This window comes from Hypanus sabinus, chromosome 7 (assembly GCF_030144855.1).
Source record: "Hypanus sabinus isolate sHypSab1 chromosome 7, sHypSab1.hap1, whole genome shotgun sequence".
NCBI classification, from domain to species: domain Eukaryota; kingdom Metazoa; phylum Chordata; class Chondrichthyes; order Myliobatiformes; family Dasyatidae; genus Hypanus; species Hypanus sabinus.
The window spans coordinates 87,103,484-87,119,186 of record NC_082712.1 but is presented as its reverse complement, the minus strand read 5'-3'; the positions used below and the strand labels follow the sequence as shown (position 1 = coordinate 87,119,186).

At 42.4% G+C, this 15,703-nt stretch overlaps 1 protein-coding gene across 8 annotated transcripts in view; it reads left to right on the top strand.

The window, feature by feature from the left end:
* The window catches only part of LOC132396942 (nucleolar protein dao-5-like), a 130,210-nt gene that overhangs the window by 11,788 nt on the left and 102,719 nt on the right, over nt 1-15,703 (top strand). For all 8 annotated transcript variants that reach the window (XM_059975075.1, XM_059975080.1, XM_059975079.1 and 5 more), the window contains 3 exons: nt 4,817-4,906; nt 8,634-8,696; nt 13,978-14,092. In XM_059975075.1, the coding sequence (XP_059831058.1) occupies nt 4,817-4,906; nt 8,634-8,696; nt 13,978-14,092 (268 nt within the window). The remainder of the gene's footprint in view (nt 1-4,816; nt 4,907-8,633; nt 8,697-13,977; nt 14,093-15,703) is intronic.

Genomic DNA, 15,703 nt, shown 5'->3' with positions numbered 1-15,703 from the left:
CAACCTTCCTGCGGGGCAGGTGGAAGACCATAGGGGATATGGAGGCGTTTGGGGTTTTGGTGTATGTGGATGATCTCTTGGTACTTGGATTTGCCTCAGGAGAATATGAAGTGAGGTCGTTGCAGGAGCAGCTGAGAACTACCGAGTTAAAGTGTTTTCTGGACACGTGCCAGGGCTGGCGAAGGTCGCAACTTGTGAGTGACTGTCTCTACGGAATCAAGTTTGAAATGAAGACGGAGAGACTGGAGAAAGCGATCTGGAACCAGTCGGAAGACTTACAAGTTGGAGAGAATGAAGAAAGTTGTCTGACTGAGGGTAATAGCAAACTGAGAACCCGGAGAGGGGAGTTTGCGGAGGTGAAGAAATTACAGACGAATCTCAGAAGAGAGAAGCGGAAGCTTGAAGGGAACCTGAAGATGACCATCGACAGTTCAAATGAAGTGCAAAACCTGAAAGTTGATCTGGAAGAAGTCATGAGGAAGAAAAATCTGGAGAGAAGTGCAGTGAATACTGAACAGGAGGCTGAAGAGACTGCGGGAGCAGTGCAGGCCACGTGTTTCCGTTTGGAGAAGATCAAACAACAGCTACCGATCACAGGAATGAGGAAGAATACAGATTCGATGGATGATGTGCTGGATGTGTGGTACATGCTGCCTTTTGCTGACTTTCCCTCGATTGAGGAAGAGACCTTTGGCCCTTCTCCCATTGAGTCAGGTGTAGCGGGGAGGGTTAGCTGTGTGCAGTGTGGGGCATCAGTGAGAGGTTGAGAGAGGAGTTGGTAGTGGGCCCAAGGTATCCCCAGTTGTGTCCGAGCCTGAAGGGTTTAGGTGAGGGGGTACGGAGGCCTCAGAAGGGTTAGGGAACTCCCAGATAGTTGGCCTAAGTAGTGCCTGAGGAACAGGGCGTGAGGGTTACTGTGTGGGGAGGAGATGTCACTGTTTGTGCTTGGGTTACGGTGTGTTGGCAGGAAAGGTGGCGAGTTATTTAGTAGTCATGAGGACATGACTTTTATTTGGTGGAGGGAGAGTATAAAGGGGGTTTCTTTTTTCTTTGTTACTGTTGGGAAAGGGTTTCTTTTTGTTAACTAGCAGGAATGCTAATTTACTGATAACGAGAATGGTATTCCTTTGTAAACCAAATGGGGATTAATGTTCTTTCTTCTGAGTCTTTTGTTGACGGGCTTTTGGGCAGATCGGCGCGAGGGGGTCGAGAGAGAGGACGCAATGCTCTAAGCTGGGCGAGGATCGGACCCCAAAGGGGGGTCCGAGGCCGGGAGATTCTCCGAGGAGGGGGGGGGGATGAAGCTAGATGTGCTTGGTTGACCACTCGGAGGGTCCTGAGCTGTTTGGAGAGTTGAGGAGTTCGGAGGGTCCTGAGCTGCGAGTCGAGGAGTTCGGAGGGGATCGAATGGTGGCCAGAAGACTTCAGTAATTGAGCTCCAACGGCTGTGCACGAAGTGGTTTGGACTTTGATAAGTTTGGCGCCTTTTCTTTAATTTTCTCTTCATATATACTGTATCGTTATTAATCACTTAGTTATAGTAGCCTTTATAAATTGTACTCAGTTAATCGCATATGGTGTACTGTCTGTTTTTGGGCGAGGCGGGGACATCACACAGCATCCACACCAGCTGATTACCCAGTTTGGCGGGGCCGAAGGCTGCTCCCCCTAGACGAAATGAGCTGAGCCAGCCTGAGGCGACCCAGGGGGTTACACATAGAAAGGTAAAATATATTCTATATACTAAGATAAACGTTTGACTAACTGACGCTAAATAATACCGGATGTACTTGTTCTGACTTACGTACAAATCCGACTTAAAGACGGACTCAGGAACGGAACTCGTACATAACCCAGGGACTGCCTGCATCTCCTTCCTAATGGTAGTGAAAAGAAGAGGGCATGTTCTGGGTGGTGAGGGTCCTCAGTGATGGATGTCACTTTCTTGAATACTGTCATAGGCCCAACATATTGATACACCTAGAGAGAAGGTACATTTGCTATATTTCATTAGGGGGTTGGAGGAAATTTGGTATGTCACCGAAGGCACTCTCAAATTTCTACAGTGTACCATGGAGAGCTTTCTAACTGGCTGCATCACCGTCTGGTATGGCGGTGGGAGGGGAGTGGGTGCGGTGCTACTGCACAGGATCAAAGTAAGCTGCAGAAAAGTGGTAAAAGCTCCATCGTGGACACCAGCCTCCATACCATCCAGGACAGCTTCAAACAGTCCTGCTGCAAGCAGGCCATCCAATTTCTGAAAGGACACTACCTCACTACTCTTTTGTTTTATTTTTGCAATAGTTCTTTAATTTAACCATTTTATAACATATGCCAGTGATATTAAATCTGATTGTGATTTGTACAAGCGAACTGATACAGTGACTTTGTCGGTCATGGAAGGGATAAAAAAATAATAAAGGAGAATGGGAGATGATAATGAAAAATTCGCTAAACCAAAAAATTTTCTAAATTGAGACCAGATCCTTAAACTTTGCTTAACAATTATGTTATCTGTTGTTTTATTTGCTGAAAAAGAAGAGTATGATCCAAGAAGAGAGACTTTTGGGGTCTTTGATTATGCTCGCTGCTTTACTGAGGTAGCGAGAAGTGTAGGCAGAGTCAATAGAGGGGTTTTCTTGATGTTTCCACAACTCTGCTGTTTTTTGTGACCATGGACAGAACAATTGCCATGCCAGTTTGTGATGCATCCTTTTAGGACACTTTCTATGCTATATTGAGGGGATTCAAAGGGGACATGCTATATTTCTTTCGCCATCTGAGGAAGTCGGGGCATCATTGAGCTTTCCAGGCCATGCTGTCTGTGTGGTTCAACCCGGACAGACTACTGGTGATCTCGCTCCTCGCAGTTTGAAGCTCTTGATGTCCAGCACTGTTGACGTAAACAGGAAGATCTGCACCATCCCCCATCCCGAGTTCATTGGCCAGCTTCTTTGTTTTGCTGACATTGAGGGAAAAGTTAGTGTTATTGCCTCACTCACTCAGGCTACGTCCACACTAGACCGGATAACTTTGAAAATGCCAGTTTCGCATAAAAACAATAGGCGTCCACACTAGGTGTTTTAAAAGATAGCTCTGTCCACAATGAAATGGATATTTTGGAGAATCTCCCCCTACTGCGCATGCGCAGGACACGTCTACTGAAAACAAGCGACATGATTGGTGTCAAATCTCGCCGTGAAAGACTTGGTGCGCGTTTGTTTAGTTACAGACTAGAAACGCTTAAACGACGGACAGCTGGTGGCTCTCACGCAGGAAGATTTAAAACTAAACAAAAACAAATACTGGAGCATATGGAGACAACCGACAGTGAGTTCATGGACAGTATGACCCGGCTGACGACGAACATTGAAAAACTGATGAACTCTGTTGCATTAATAAAGTTCCTTGTTAAATGTATAAAACATGTCTGCATCGGTATTATCTTTTAGTTCCATACAATGTTACATTAAGCTGTTACACATCTATTGTCAGAGAAGTACTTGTGTAAATAGGTAAACCACCTTCATACGAGCAAGTTCAGAAAACAGGTCAAAGTGAGTACAGGTGCCCACCCCCCTTTACAAAGGTAGAGCGTTCCTATGAAACCTTTCTTAAGCCGAAACGGCGTAAAGCGAAGAACCATTAATTTATATGGGAAACATTTTTGTAAAAGCGAAAATCCTCTTTGTAATGTGAAAACAGGTTACGAATGTCAGTCTTTTGTAAAAATGAAGCGGTGTAAAGCGAACATTCGTAATGCGGGGGACACCTGTATATTTATTTATTCAGTAAGTTATGGGTCAAAGTATTTGGTGAGTACATTTCTAACTTTTGGCTTCAGTCTCGTGACCGTCTGTTCTGAAATTGTTAGGTTGTGTTCAAGAAAACAATGCAATGGCGCTGTCGTCACCATCTGTTCTAGCAAGTCATGACAGCGTTTTTAGATTTCTCCGATTACCCCGTCCACACTGCTCCGGCCAAGCGGCGTTTTCAGAACTTGCAGATCCTGAAGAGCGTTTCTGAAAATCTCCATTTTCGGGGGACGAGAATGCCATTTTAGTGTGGACAGAGGGTAAAAACGAAGAGAAAAAGCTTCGGTTACGGATTTATCCAGTGTAGTGTGGACGTAGCCTTAGGCTGCTGAGATCGCTGGACACACAGGGGGTATGAATGTACCCCAGATGAGCACCCAGATGTTGTAACTGTGAACAGAGTTACTGGAGAGACACTGAAGCTAGTGGGTATATAGAAGTTTATTCAGCACAATGAGCAGCTATTCGAGACAATCTTGGAAGATGAGGTCTGTTCGATCCAATGTTACGTGACATTTTAGAAGCCTAGGGTAACAGCAGGGCAATTCTACAGTTGAAGTGTATCTACAAGGCTTCCTTTGAACTACATATAATTTTCAAACACCACCTCCTTTGTACCCACACTCCAGACACCCAAGTGAATGTTAATCCCCGCTGCCTTTAGGAGGTGTTCATGTATACGCAGGCATCTGAGGTCTAAGTGGAGCGTTTCTTTATGATTCACCTCAACCTGTAGCTCCATGAAACCCATTGTTCTGAGCTGTGTTTTAAATTCCATCTGCTGTCCACATTCAAATCTGAAGAATGGCTGCTGTTGAATTTAATATTTGCTGCATACCCTAACTCCAGAATACTCCCCAACATCATGACATTGTGTCACTGTCTTATTTCCTTCCTGTACTCCTAACTCACCATTATTTGCGATACGGCCCACTGTGGTGTTAGCTCCAGGTAATGGTCTTGTATTTGCTGCATGTTAAAATAAAATGTCTTCATTGTAGTTAACCAGAAGGCGAACGCTGCGCAGCGGAGGTCCTGTGAGTGCCAGAGAAGAAGAGGCACAGGAGGATGATTTACCTAAAATGCAACAGGTAATGTAAACATGAGTGATCTTGACTCATTTAGGTTCAAACTGATGACCTGAGTTATCTGAAAGGGGGCACGTGACTGCAGTGCTGCCCTCTATGTAGGAGACTTGCATGGTATTACATCTGTGGGGATGATGATCAGACAAAATTTGACACTCAGCCTTTAAGGGTAAGGAGGTATTAAAGAATTGCCATAGGGTTTATAGTGGGGCTACTGGTCTGTTCTTCCATAATTTTACAAACCAGCCTACCTTGGAAACTGCAAAATTGGAACTAAATCCCACAGGACATAACTGTCTTTGGTGAATCTTCTGAACTGTCTGTTTTTGGTTCTTTGATCATTTCTGAAATTTTCCTCTTCAAACCACACTCACTTGTACCTCAGCTTGAAGATGCTTCTTAAAAACCTAGCAGTCGGACCTAACAAACTGTTATTATGTAGTTAGAGCAGATAGGATTTGTTTGTTCATTATGTGAAAAGTTGTATGACCTAGGCGTTCATGGTCTGTCCATGATTGCTCTTATGAAGTTTTTCTATAGGCTGGTTTGGCATTGCCTACTTCCTGACAGTGTCTTTACAAGACGGGTGACCCCAGCCATTATCAATGCTCTTCATACATTGTCTACCTGGCATCAATGGTGGTATAACCAGATCTCATGATATGCGGCAGCTGCTCATACAACCATCCATCATCTGCTCCCATGGATTCATGTGACCTAAATGGGGGAGGGGGTGGAATGGTGGCTAAGCAGTGGCCAAGCCTTGCTCAAGGGAGACCTGTGGGCTATCGGAATGAAGGAGTGCCTTATACCTCGTTTGGTAGAGATGTATCTCCACCCTCCACCAAGTTCAATTTACAGTGGTCAATGAATCTACGAACCCACACATCTTTGGAATATGGACGAAACTTGAACTCCCTGAGTGCAGTCATGGGGAGAGTATGCAAATTTGGAGGGCAGGATTGAATTGTGAGGCAGTTGGAAAATTTAGGCTGACTCATTGGTGCAATGACACATGGTGGTGTGCATAGGCCAAAAGTGCCCACGCTTGCTCCCATGCATGCCAGTAATGGTACATTGTTGGGTCCTAGTGCCCAAGGGTTGAGCAGGGCGTATCTCCTTATGGCCTTTCATGGATCTATGCTGGAAAGTGCTGAAGGTGCAGGACAAAAGATAGCCTGTGATGCCTATATTGCCATGTCTGAGGGATACATGAATGTATCCTAGCAGGTTAGATAAGCAAGCCTGGGCAGTACAATATGGAGAGCAAGCTATAGCCCAAGCAGCAAGCTCCCCCTCTCCAAGCATCTGATGAACCAAAGCAACAGCAGGGAGTGATAGTTTGTATCTGTAATGTAATGCTAGAACTTAAAGCGTAATTAGAGTCCTTGTTGAACCCTGTTGCTCTTGCAAATCAAAGGTTCTTCAGAAGTTAAGAAAGAGGCATAAAACTCGTTGCTTACAATCATCTTGTTGAGTGCTACAGGAGCAAAGAAGACGGAGAGAGAAGCAATGGACACAAAATGCTGGAAGAACTCAGCAGGCCATGCAGGATCTGGAAAAGAGTAAACAGTTGCTGTTTCGGACCAAGACCCTTCATTAGATCCTACTTTACTCTTTTCCACAGATGCTGTCTGGGCTGCGGAGTTCCTCCAGCATTTTATGTGTGTTGCTTGAATTTCCAGCATCTGCAGATTTTCTCAAAAGGAGAAGAAGCCTGGTGAGAGACAACAAAGAAAAAGGGAGGGTGGACAAAAGGAAGCACGTTGAAAGAAAGAAGAATCAGAATCAGGTTTATGTCAATAATATCATCAGCATATGTCGTGAAATTTGTTAACTTTGTGTCAGCAGTACAATGCAAAACATGACAATATAAAAAAATTCAGTGAAAAAAATATAAAATGCTACCCAGCGATCAAACATTGTCAATAGAGGATTGAATTGGAAGATGTACGTACAATCACGATGCACCACAGTAACATCACTGCAGAGCCGAGCCGATCGGGAAACTCAAATTCAAACCCCACCTCCACAACTCTCAGATGGCACAAAGGTAATAGCATTTCCTTGTACATAGGAAATGCACGTTTGAATCTCGCTTCGGGGCATATCGTCACTGGCTGCTGCAATCAAAGAGAAGATCATGTGACTGTCTCAATGAACTAGGCTTCCCAGACTTGGTGGTAAAATTCCATCAGACAGCATGCTAGTAGCAGCCAATGAAGCACGACTCACAATTGCAACCTCCAACATAATTGAGACCAATAACCTGATATATGCATTAGAAGCAGCAATTCTAGAAATGCTGGGCTACCAAATGAAATACAGTGGAGAGTACTGACATAACCTGCCCCCACTCCCTCCCCCAAAGACGACAATTGGAATCCAAGATGATAACCACAAGGGCGAAGTCAGCAGACTAACTGAGCTGAAGAAAATTGTGAAGCTCAAAGACTCTCCCAGTTACTGAGGAAGTACAGAGATATGTCTGTAGCCAAAGCTCTGGAAGCTGTTAACAGCTCCGGCGACCAGAGGTACACTTGGGACACAGGCCGAGTGAGTAAAGAATCCGAAGAATCAGGACATGTGTTTGCACAGTTTCCGAGTAACATCATGGCAGTACCTGAACCAACCAAAACAGCAACTGAGGAGTACTAGAAGAGTATGTCAGAGAAAGCAGTTTGCCATCTGTCAGAGGAAGAACCAATCACCATCACAACAGTAGATACTCAGCAAGGGGTAGCAAGTATGAAGAGCTGGACATAACCAGGGCACAATTTGATCCACATCTATTGGCTGAAGAAATTAACAGCATTATATACACAGCTGGCAGCTTTTTATATATATAAAAATCAGATCTCTCCTCATTCCTAAACTATTCCACCTTATCCTGTAACACCTAAATTCCAGCAACATGCTTGTAAATAAATCAATTTCCCCCTTGACCCGCCCTCCCCCCCCCCCTTCACTCTGACCCCTCCTTGGTCACCCTAATTAGTATATGTGCCTAAGATTTTTGTATAGTACCGTGTAGGTGATTATTTAAACATTCAAAGAAGCATAAGAAACATAAACTACTAGAAAAATAACAATTCTACAGCTCAATCGAATTTTGCCCTTAGCTGGTACACAAGGTTGCTAAAATACCAGCCTACAGGAAAGATATCAATAAGCTTTGAAAGAGTGCAGAGAATATTTACAAGGATGTTGCCAGCACCTGAGGTTCTGACTTATAGGGAATGGTCGAATAGGTTAAGAGTTTATTCCCTGTAGTGCTGAAGAATGAGGAGAGATTAGAGAGCAGTGTAGACAATTATGAGAGCTATAGATAGGGTAAATGCAAGCAAGCTTTTTCAACTGAGTTTTGGATGAGACTAGAAGTAGAAATCATGCGTTAAGGGTGAAAGGTGAAATGTTTCAGGGGAGCATGAGGGGGAGCTTCTTCACTCAGAGTAGTGAGAATGTGGAACAAGCTGCCAGTGAAACTGGTGTGTTTGGAAAGGTGTGTGGATGGGAGGGGTATGGTCCCCAGGTGAAGGTCAATGGGACAAGCAACACGATTAGGTCAGCACGGACAAGATGGGCCAAGGGGCCTGTTTCTGTGCTGTGTGACTGTTTGTATCTAAGTATCCAAGGGAGCGCTTATCACTAGGAGATGAATTGGACTGAAGTTGGGGTTTAGACTGCAGAGTTATGCTCTATAATTATCCATGTTCTGTTTTGATTTCAGCCTCAGCGTGGTGTCTTGCAGTCTACCCCCTTTACAAGAAGTAGGTACAGGAAAGTGGAACAGGTATGTGAACCATCGTGACTTTCTTAATTTACATTGTTCCATTCATATTTTCAAAGTTTCCCATTCACTTGTTGGTGGCTCTCATTGCAATCCCATTTCTCTATTTGATGAAGTCCATCCGATGCCATACTCATATACTCATACTCCATACTCATATACTGGAATACTCATATTCCTTACTCATGGAAGGAATGATTTGCATTGACCAATTAACTGCTCAGCATACCTTTAAATGTGTGAAGAAGCTGGATCACCCTGAGGAAGTCCACACAGTCACAGGCAGAATGTCCAAAGTTCAAACTTCAAGATCAAAGTAAATTTATTAACAAAGTGCATCTGCGTCACCCTGAGATTCGTTTTCTTCTGACATTCAAACTTCAGAACTGCAAAGTAAAATTTATTATCTGAAACCACACATAGCCCTAAGATTTTTTTCCCCTGCAGGCATATTCAACAAATCTATAGAGTAGTAACTAAACGGGATCAGTGAAAGAGCAGGAACACAGAAGATCGCAAACTGTGCAAATGCAAATATAAGTAAATAGCAATAAATAACGAAAGCATGAAATAACAAGATAAAGAGTTCTTATAGAAAGATCATTGATTGTGGGAACACTAGAAATGGAATGAGTGTAGTTATCCTCTTTGGTTCAACAGTCTGATGGTTGAGGGGTAGTAACTGTTCTTGAACCTGGTTGTGCAAGTTCTGAGGCCGTTGTATTTCTACAAAGAAATGTTTTTTTTATTTTATTGAGATACAGCGCAGGATAGGCCCTTCCATCCCTTCGAGCCACACTGCCCAGCAATACCCGATTTAACTGTAGCCTAATCACGGGACAATTTACAATGATCAATTAACCTACAGATTGGTACGTCTTTGGTCTGTGGGAGGAAACCCATGTAGCTCTTATTGAAAAATTACACACAAAGACTGACAACCAATATACAAAAGAAATCATTGTGTAAATACAGAAAAACAAAGTTATACAAATAATAAGTAAATAGTATACAAGGAATACTGAGAACATGAGTCTTAGAGTCATTGAAAGGGAGTCCATAGGTTGTGAAATAAGTTCAGTTTTGAGGTGAGTGAAGTTATCCACGCTGAGACTGATGGTTGACAGGTAACAATGGTCCCTGACTCAATCTGGTGGTGTGGCACCCAACATAAACTCTACATACAACACAATCTACAGGAGAGACTCAGCAGGTTATGCAAAATCTGTGACTGGGAGGGAAGGAATTATTGATGTTTCAGTCAGGATTACTGATGCAGAGTTCTGACCAACAGTGCAGCAGCCCTACCCCCTCCATACAGCCCAGATGGATTCTGCTTTTCGCTGAGTTCCTCCAGCACACTGTTACTCCAGATTACAACATGCACAGTTTCTTATGTCTCAGTGCAATTGACAACTGGGGTCTGGACTGTTTGCTTGTGCTGAGACATTACACTACCTATTGCAATGTGCACAGCATGAGATCACATTATTTAACCCAGCATTATTCAAGTTTCTTCTTGTGCTTTTTCATTAAACTCCATTATAATACGCTTCAATTTTTTTCATGTTTATCTTGTTTTCTTAACTGTGTTTGCTAACACAGTGTGAGCCGCTCTCTGAGATAGTGAACTCCATTGTCTCATCAGCCTCTGGCTAAAGAGGTTTCCTCAGATAAATCCAAGAGGATGTTGGGTCTGTTTAATTTCTGATCCCTGGGGTTCTTCCAGGATTCAGAAATAATGAACAGTCTTAATTCCAAGATTTCAGTTTAATTTAGAGTACAAACAAACATACAAATACTAAACAAACTAAATAAAGAGCTGAGAAACAATGCTATTCATGCAAAGACAAAGGAATAAAGAAGCAAAGATGTTGCCTCTGAAAAATCCATCACATTTAGATAAGGTAAGACACTCCTTGGATAGGAATAAACTAGTTAAAAGGCTGCATAATTAGACAATTAGATCAGGTTAGCTAATGAAAAATGAGAAAGGTGATAAGCCATTAGTTTAGCTGTTATACCACTTTATGCCAGTGAGTGGGGATAAACCACCACGTACTCTGAAAAATACATGAGTTTGTTAAAAAGTACAAATCTTATAAAAAGTTATTTTTTTAAAAACTGTGGTTTCCTACAAGAGAGATTAGTATTTTTGGCATCTTGATTCTGGACACAATGGCAATTTTGAAGCATTCTCTCAACCTTTACTCTATCAAATAATTACAGAGCAATCTCATATTCCCTGCCCAGTCTCAGTAAATTTTTCCAGATAGAGTAGTCTTCTAAGTGTATAATTTCACACGCCAATAAAGTTAGCAAAAATATGAGTAAAGTAATTTTTATTATCAAAAAAAAAATATCACCAAATAAAACCCTGAGACTTATTTTTCTGTGGACATATTCAGTAAATCTATAGAATAGTAACTATAACAAAATCAATGAAAGATCAACCAAAGTGCAGAAGACAACAAACTATGCAAATGCACATATAAATAAATAGCAATAAATAACAAGAACATGAGATAACAAAACAAAGAGTCCTTAAAGTGAGGTAATTGGTTGTGAGAACATTACAATAGATGGAGCAAGTGAATGCCGTTATTTACTTTTATTCAAGAGCCTGATGTTTGAGGGGTAGTAACTGTTTCTGAACCTGTTGGTGTGAGTTATGAGGCTCCTGTGCCTTCTCCCTGATGGCAGCAGCGAGAAGTGAGCATGTCCTGGGTGGTGGGGATCTCTGAGGATCGGCAGATTAGATGTAGTAGGCATCATTGAATCTTGGCTGAAATAGTATAGCTGGGAGCTTAAAGGATACACATTGAATTGAATGGATAGGCAGGAAGGCAGAAGGAGCAACGTTGCTCGGTTGGTTAAAATGAAAATCAAATCATTAGAAAAAGTGTCAGAAGGTGTTGAATTATTGTGGAACTGCTAAGGTAAAAAGATTCTGATGGGTGTTGTATACAGATTCCCAAATAGTAGTAAGGATGTGGCCTACAAATTACAACGGGAGATAGAAAATGCATGCCAAAGGCCAATGTTATAATAGTCATGGGGGCCCACTAGAGGATCAGCTATTCTGGATTGGGTGTTGTGCAGTGAGCCGGAACTGATTAGAGAGCTTAAGGTAAAAGAACGCTTGGGGGAAAGTGATCATAATGTGATCGAATTCGCCCTGAAATTTGAGAAGGGGGTACTAAAGTCAGATGTATCTGTATTATAGTGGAGTGAAGAAATTACAGAGGCATGAGAGGGAAATTGGCCGGAATTGATTGGGAAAGAACTCTAGCAGAATTGACGGTCTTTGACAAGGTGCCACACATGAGGCTGTTTAACAAGCCATGAGCCCATGGTATTATAGGAAAGATTCTAGCATGCTGATTGGCAGGAGGGAAAGGTTGGGAATAAGGGAAGCCTTTTCTGACTAGTTGCTAGTGACTAGTGGTGTTCCATTGGGATCAGTGTTGGGCCCAATTCTTTTTGTGTTACATGTCAATGATTTGGATGATGGAATTGATTGCTTTGTTGCAAAGTTTGCAGATGATATGAAGCTAAGTGGAGAGGTAGGTAGTTTTGAGGAAGTAGAGAGGATATAGAAGGACTTAGATTAGCAGAATGGGCAAAGAAATGGCAGATGGAATACAGTGTTAGAAAGTCTATGGTCATGCACTTTGGTGGAAGAAATGAAAGGGTTGACTATTCTCTAAATAGAGAGAAAATACAAAAAGCTGAGATGCAAAGGGACTTGGAGCTGTTGTGTAGGATTCCCTAAAGGTTAATTTGCAGGTTGAGTCTGTTATAAGAAAGGCAAATGCAATGCTAGCACTCATTTCAAGAGGACTTGAATATAAAAGCAAGGCTGTAATGTTGAGACTTCATAAAGACCTCACTTGGAGTATATTGGACTCCTTATCTTAGAAAGGATGTGCCGAAACTGGAGAGGGTTCAAAGGAGGTTCACAAAAATGATTCCAGAATTGAATGTCTTGTCATATTAAGAGCGTCTGATGGCTCTGGGCTTGTATTCACTGGAATTCAGAACAATGAGGGGCAACCTCATTAAAACATATTGAATGGTGAAAGGCCTCAGTAGAATGGGTGTGGAGAGGATGTGTCCTGTGGTGAGAGAGTCTGTAAGATCAGAGGACACAGCCTCAGAATAGAGGGGCATTCTTCTGGAAGGGAGATGAGGAAGAATTTCTATAGCCAGCAAGTGGTGAAACTGGAGGCAGAGTCTTTATGTATACTTAAGACAGAAGTTAATAGATTCTCGATTAGTCAGGCCATGAAGCAATATGAGGAGAAGGCAGGAGATTGGGGTTGATAGTAGTGTAACACCCAAGGTGGGGGGCTCATATGGAGCAGCAGTCGTATTGGTTTTAAGGAATGCAATAGAATTGTAATGTAAATATTGACATATAACACAAAAATGAAAGAGATTGCATGATTTACTTTATATTATCTATTTATACTTGCTAAGGTACAGTGCTAAATAGTCCCTTCCAGTGCTTTGAACTGTGCCTCCCAGCAATCCCCCTATTTAATCCTAGTCTAGACATTGGCAATTTGCAATGACCAATTAACCTTCTAACTGGTACATTTTGACTTCAGGAGGAAACCCACAGTTGCATCAAAAACAATGGTATAATGAGATGCCAGTCCTACCCCTCCTGCAACCGTCTCACTAATGGATATGATATCGAAATTCCATGTGTTCATCCATGCACTGAGCTCACTTGCTTTTCCTGCGATACTTCTTGTATTGAAATATACGCAGCTCAGGACCCTAGTTACACCTTGTTCAACCTTTTGATTCCTGACTTTGTCTGAGGTCTTAACAACGCCTGTCTCTACAACCTCTCCACTATCTGTTCTAGCACTCTGCAACTCTCGTTTTAAGCCCCCTCCCCCAATACAGCACTAGCAAACCTTCCCACTAGTAAATTAATCCTCCTCCAGTTCAGGTATAAACCATCTCTTCTGTACAGATCTCCCCTTCCTTGGAAGAGAGCTCAATGATACAAAATTCTTGTGCCCTCCCTCCTACACCAATTCTTTCCCCACGTGTTGAATTGTATAATCTTACTATTTCTGGCCTCGCTAGCATGTAGCATGGGTAGCAATCCCGAGAGGTCCTGCCCTGTAACTTAGCACCTTACCATTCTTGTAAATTTTTAAAATTATGAATAAAGTGTATTTTAAAATTTTAAAAAAATCTCAGTTAAACTTAAGTATTACAATTAATGGTTCCGTTTTTAATTTTATCCATCTGTAATTGATAGGTTTCAGAGGATATTTCTCCAAGGAGGTCGCCATGTGTCACGAGTGCAGGGAAATCGCCAAAAGCTCTTCAGTTGAAGGAGAAAGCTATCTGTGGTATACCCCTCCCACAGGAAGGTACGGAGTGTGAATGAGACAACCAGTGACAGTCCAAAGCAGAAATGTATGGACATTCTCCTCGAGTGTGGCGTTTTCCTTAATGTCCTACTTAATCTAGAGCAGTTGTTCCTTTCTGTGCATTGGGCCGCAACATTGCGGTTTCTTTAGCATTATTGTCTTTTTTTTATAAGGCTTGGGGAAGGCAGTGGTTCATTGAACATGGAAGGTTAGTGAGGTTAAAATGTACATCAGCCAATTTTCTTCAATTCAAAGTTCAAAGTAAATTTTATTATCAAAGTACATATACAACACTGAGATTCCTTTTCCTGTAGGCATGCTCAGCAAAACTATGGAATAGTAGCTACAACAGGATCAGTGAAAGATCAACCAGTACAAAAGACAACAAACTGCAAATATAAATAAATAGAAAGTAAATAACAAGAACATGAAATAATAAGATAAGAGTCCTTAAAGTGAGATTATTGGCAGTGGGAACAGCTCAATAGATGGGCAAGTAAGTGTAGTTATCCATTTTTTGTTCAGGAGCCTGTTGGTTGAGGGGTAAAACTGTTCTCAAACCTGGTGGTGCAAGTCGTGAGGCTCTTGTACCTTCTACCTGATGGCAGCAGTAAGAAGAGAGTATAGCCTGGATGATGGGGATCTCTGATGATGGTTGCTGCTTTCCTACAACAGCATTTCATGTAGATGTATTCATTGGTTGGGAGGGCTTTACCCCGATGTACTGAGCTGAATCCACTACTTTTTGTATGACTTTCCATTCAAAGGCGTTGATGTTTCTATACCAGGCTGTGATGCAGCCAGTCAATATACTGTCCACCACAAATCTATAGACATCTAAGTTTTATATGCCAAGCCCCATCTCTGCAAAGTCCTAGGGAAATAGAGGCGCTGCCATATTTTCTTCACAATGGCACTTACGTGCTGGGTCCAGGACAGGTCCTCGGAAATAGTGATTTCCAGGAATTTAAAGTTGCTAACCCTCTCCACCTTTGATCCTCCGATGAGGACTGGTTCATGGACCTCTGGTTTCTCTCTCCCGGTCTATAGTCAGTTCCTTGGTCTTACTGACATTGAGTGAGAAGTTGTTGTTTTGACACCACTCAGCTAAATTCTTAATCTCACTCCTGTATGCTGGTTCATCACCCTTTTGATTTGGTCCAGAGAGTGGTGTTATCAGCAAATTTTACAAACTGTGGGTATCGTAGGAAGGACCACGATGTAACGTCGCTATTACAGTGACAGCAGCCCAAGTTCAATTCCCACCACTCTCTGCCAGGAGGTTTTATGTTTTGCTAATGACCGCGTTTCTCCGTTTTCCTGCCACATTCCAAAGACGTACAGGTTAGTAGGTTAGTTGGTCACATGGGTGTCTTGACGACAGGTCTTGCCCCAAAACGTCAACTGTTTATCCCTTTCCATAGACGCTGCCTGACCTACTGAGTTCCTCCAGGATTTTGTGTATGTTTCCCTGGATTTCCAGCATCTGTAGAATCTCTGTGTTCATCACATGGCTAGAATTTGGCAACACAGGCTCATTGAGCCAAGACGGTACCATGCTGTGTCTCTTGGAGGGTGACAAAAGATAACCCTTGTGACGGTGGTGGAGCT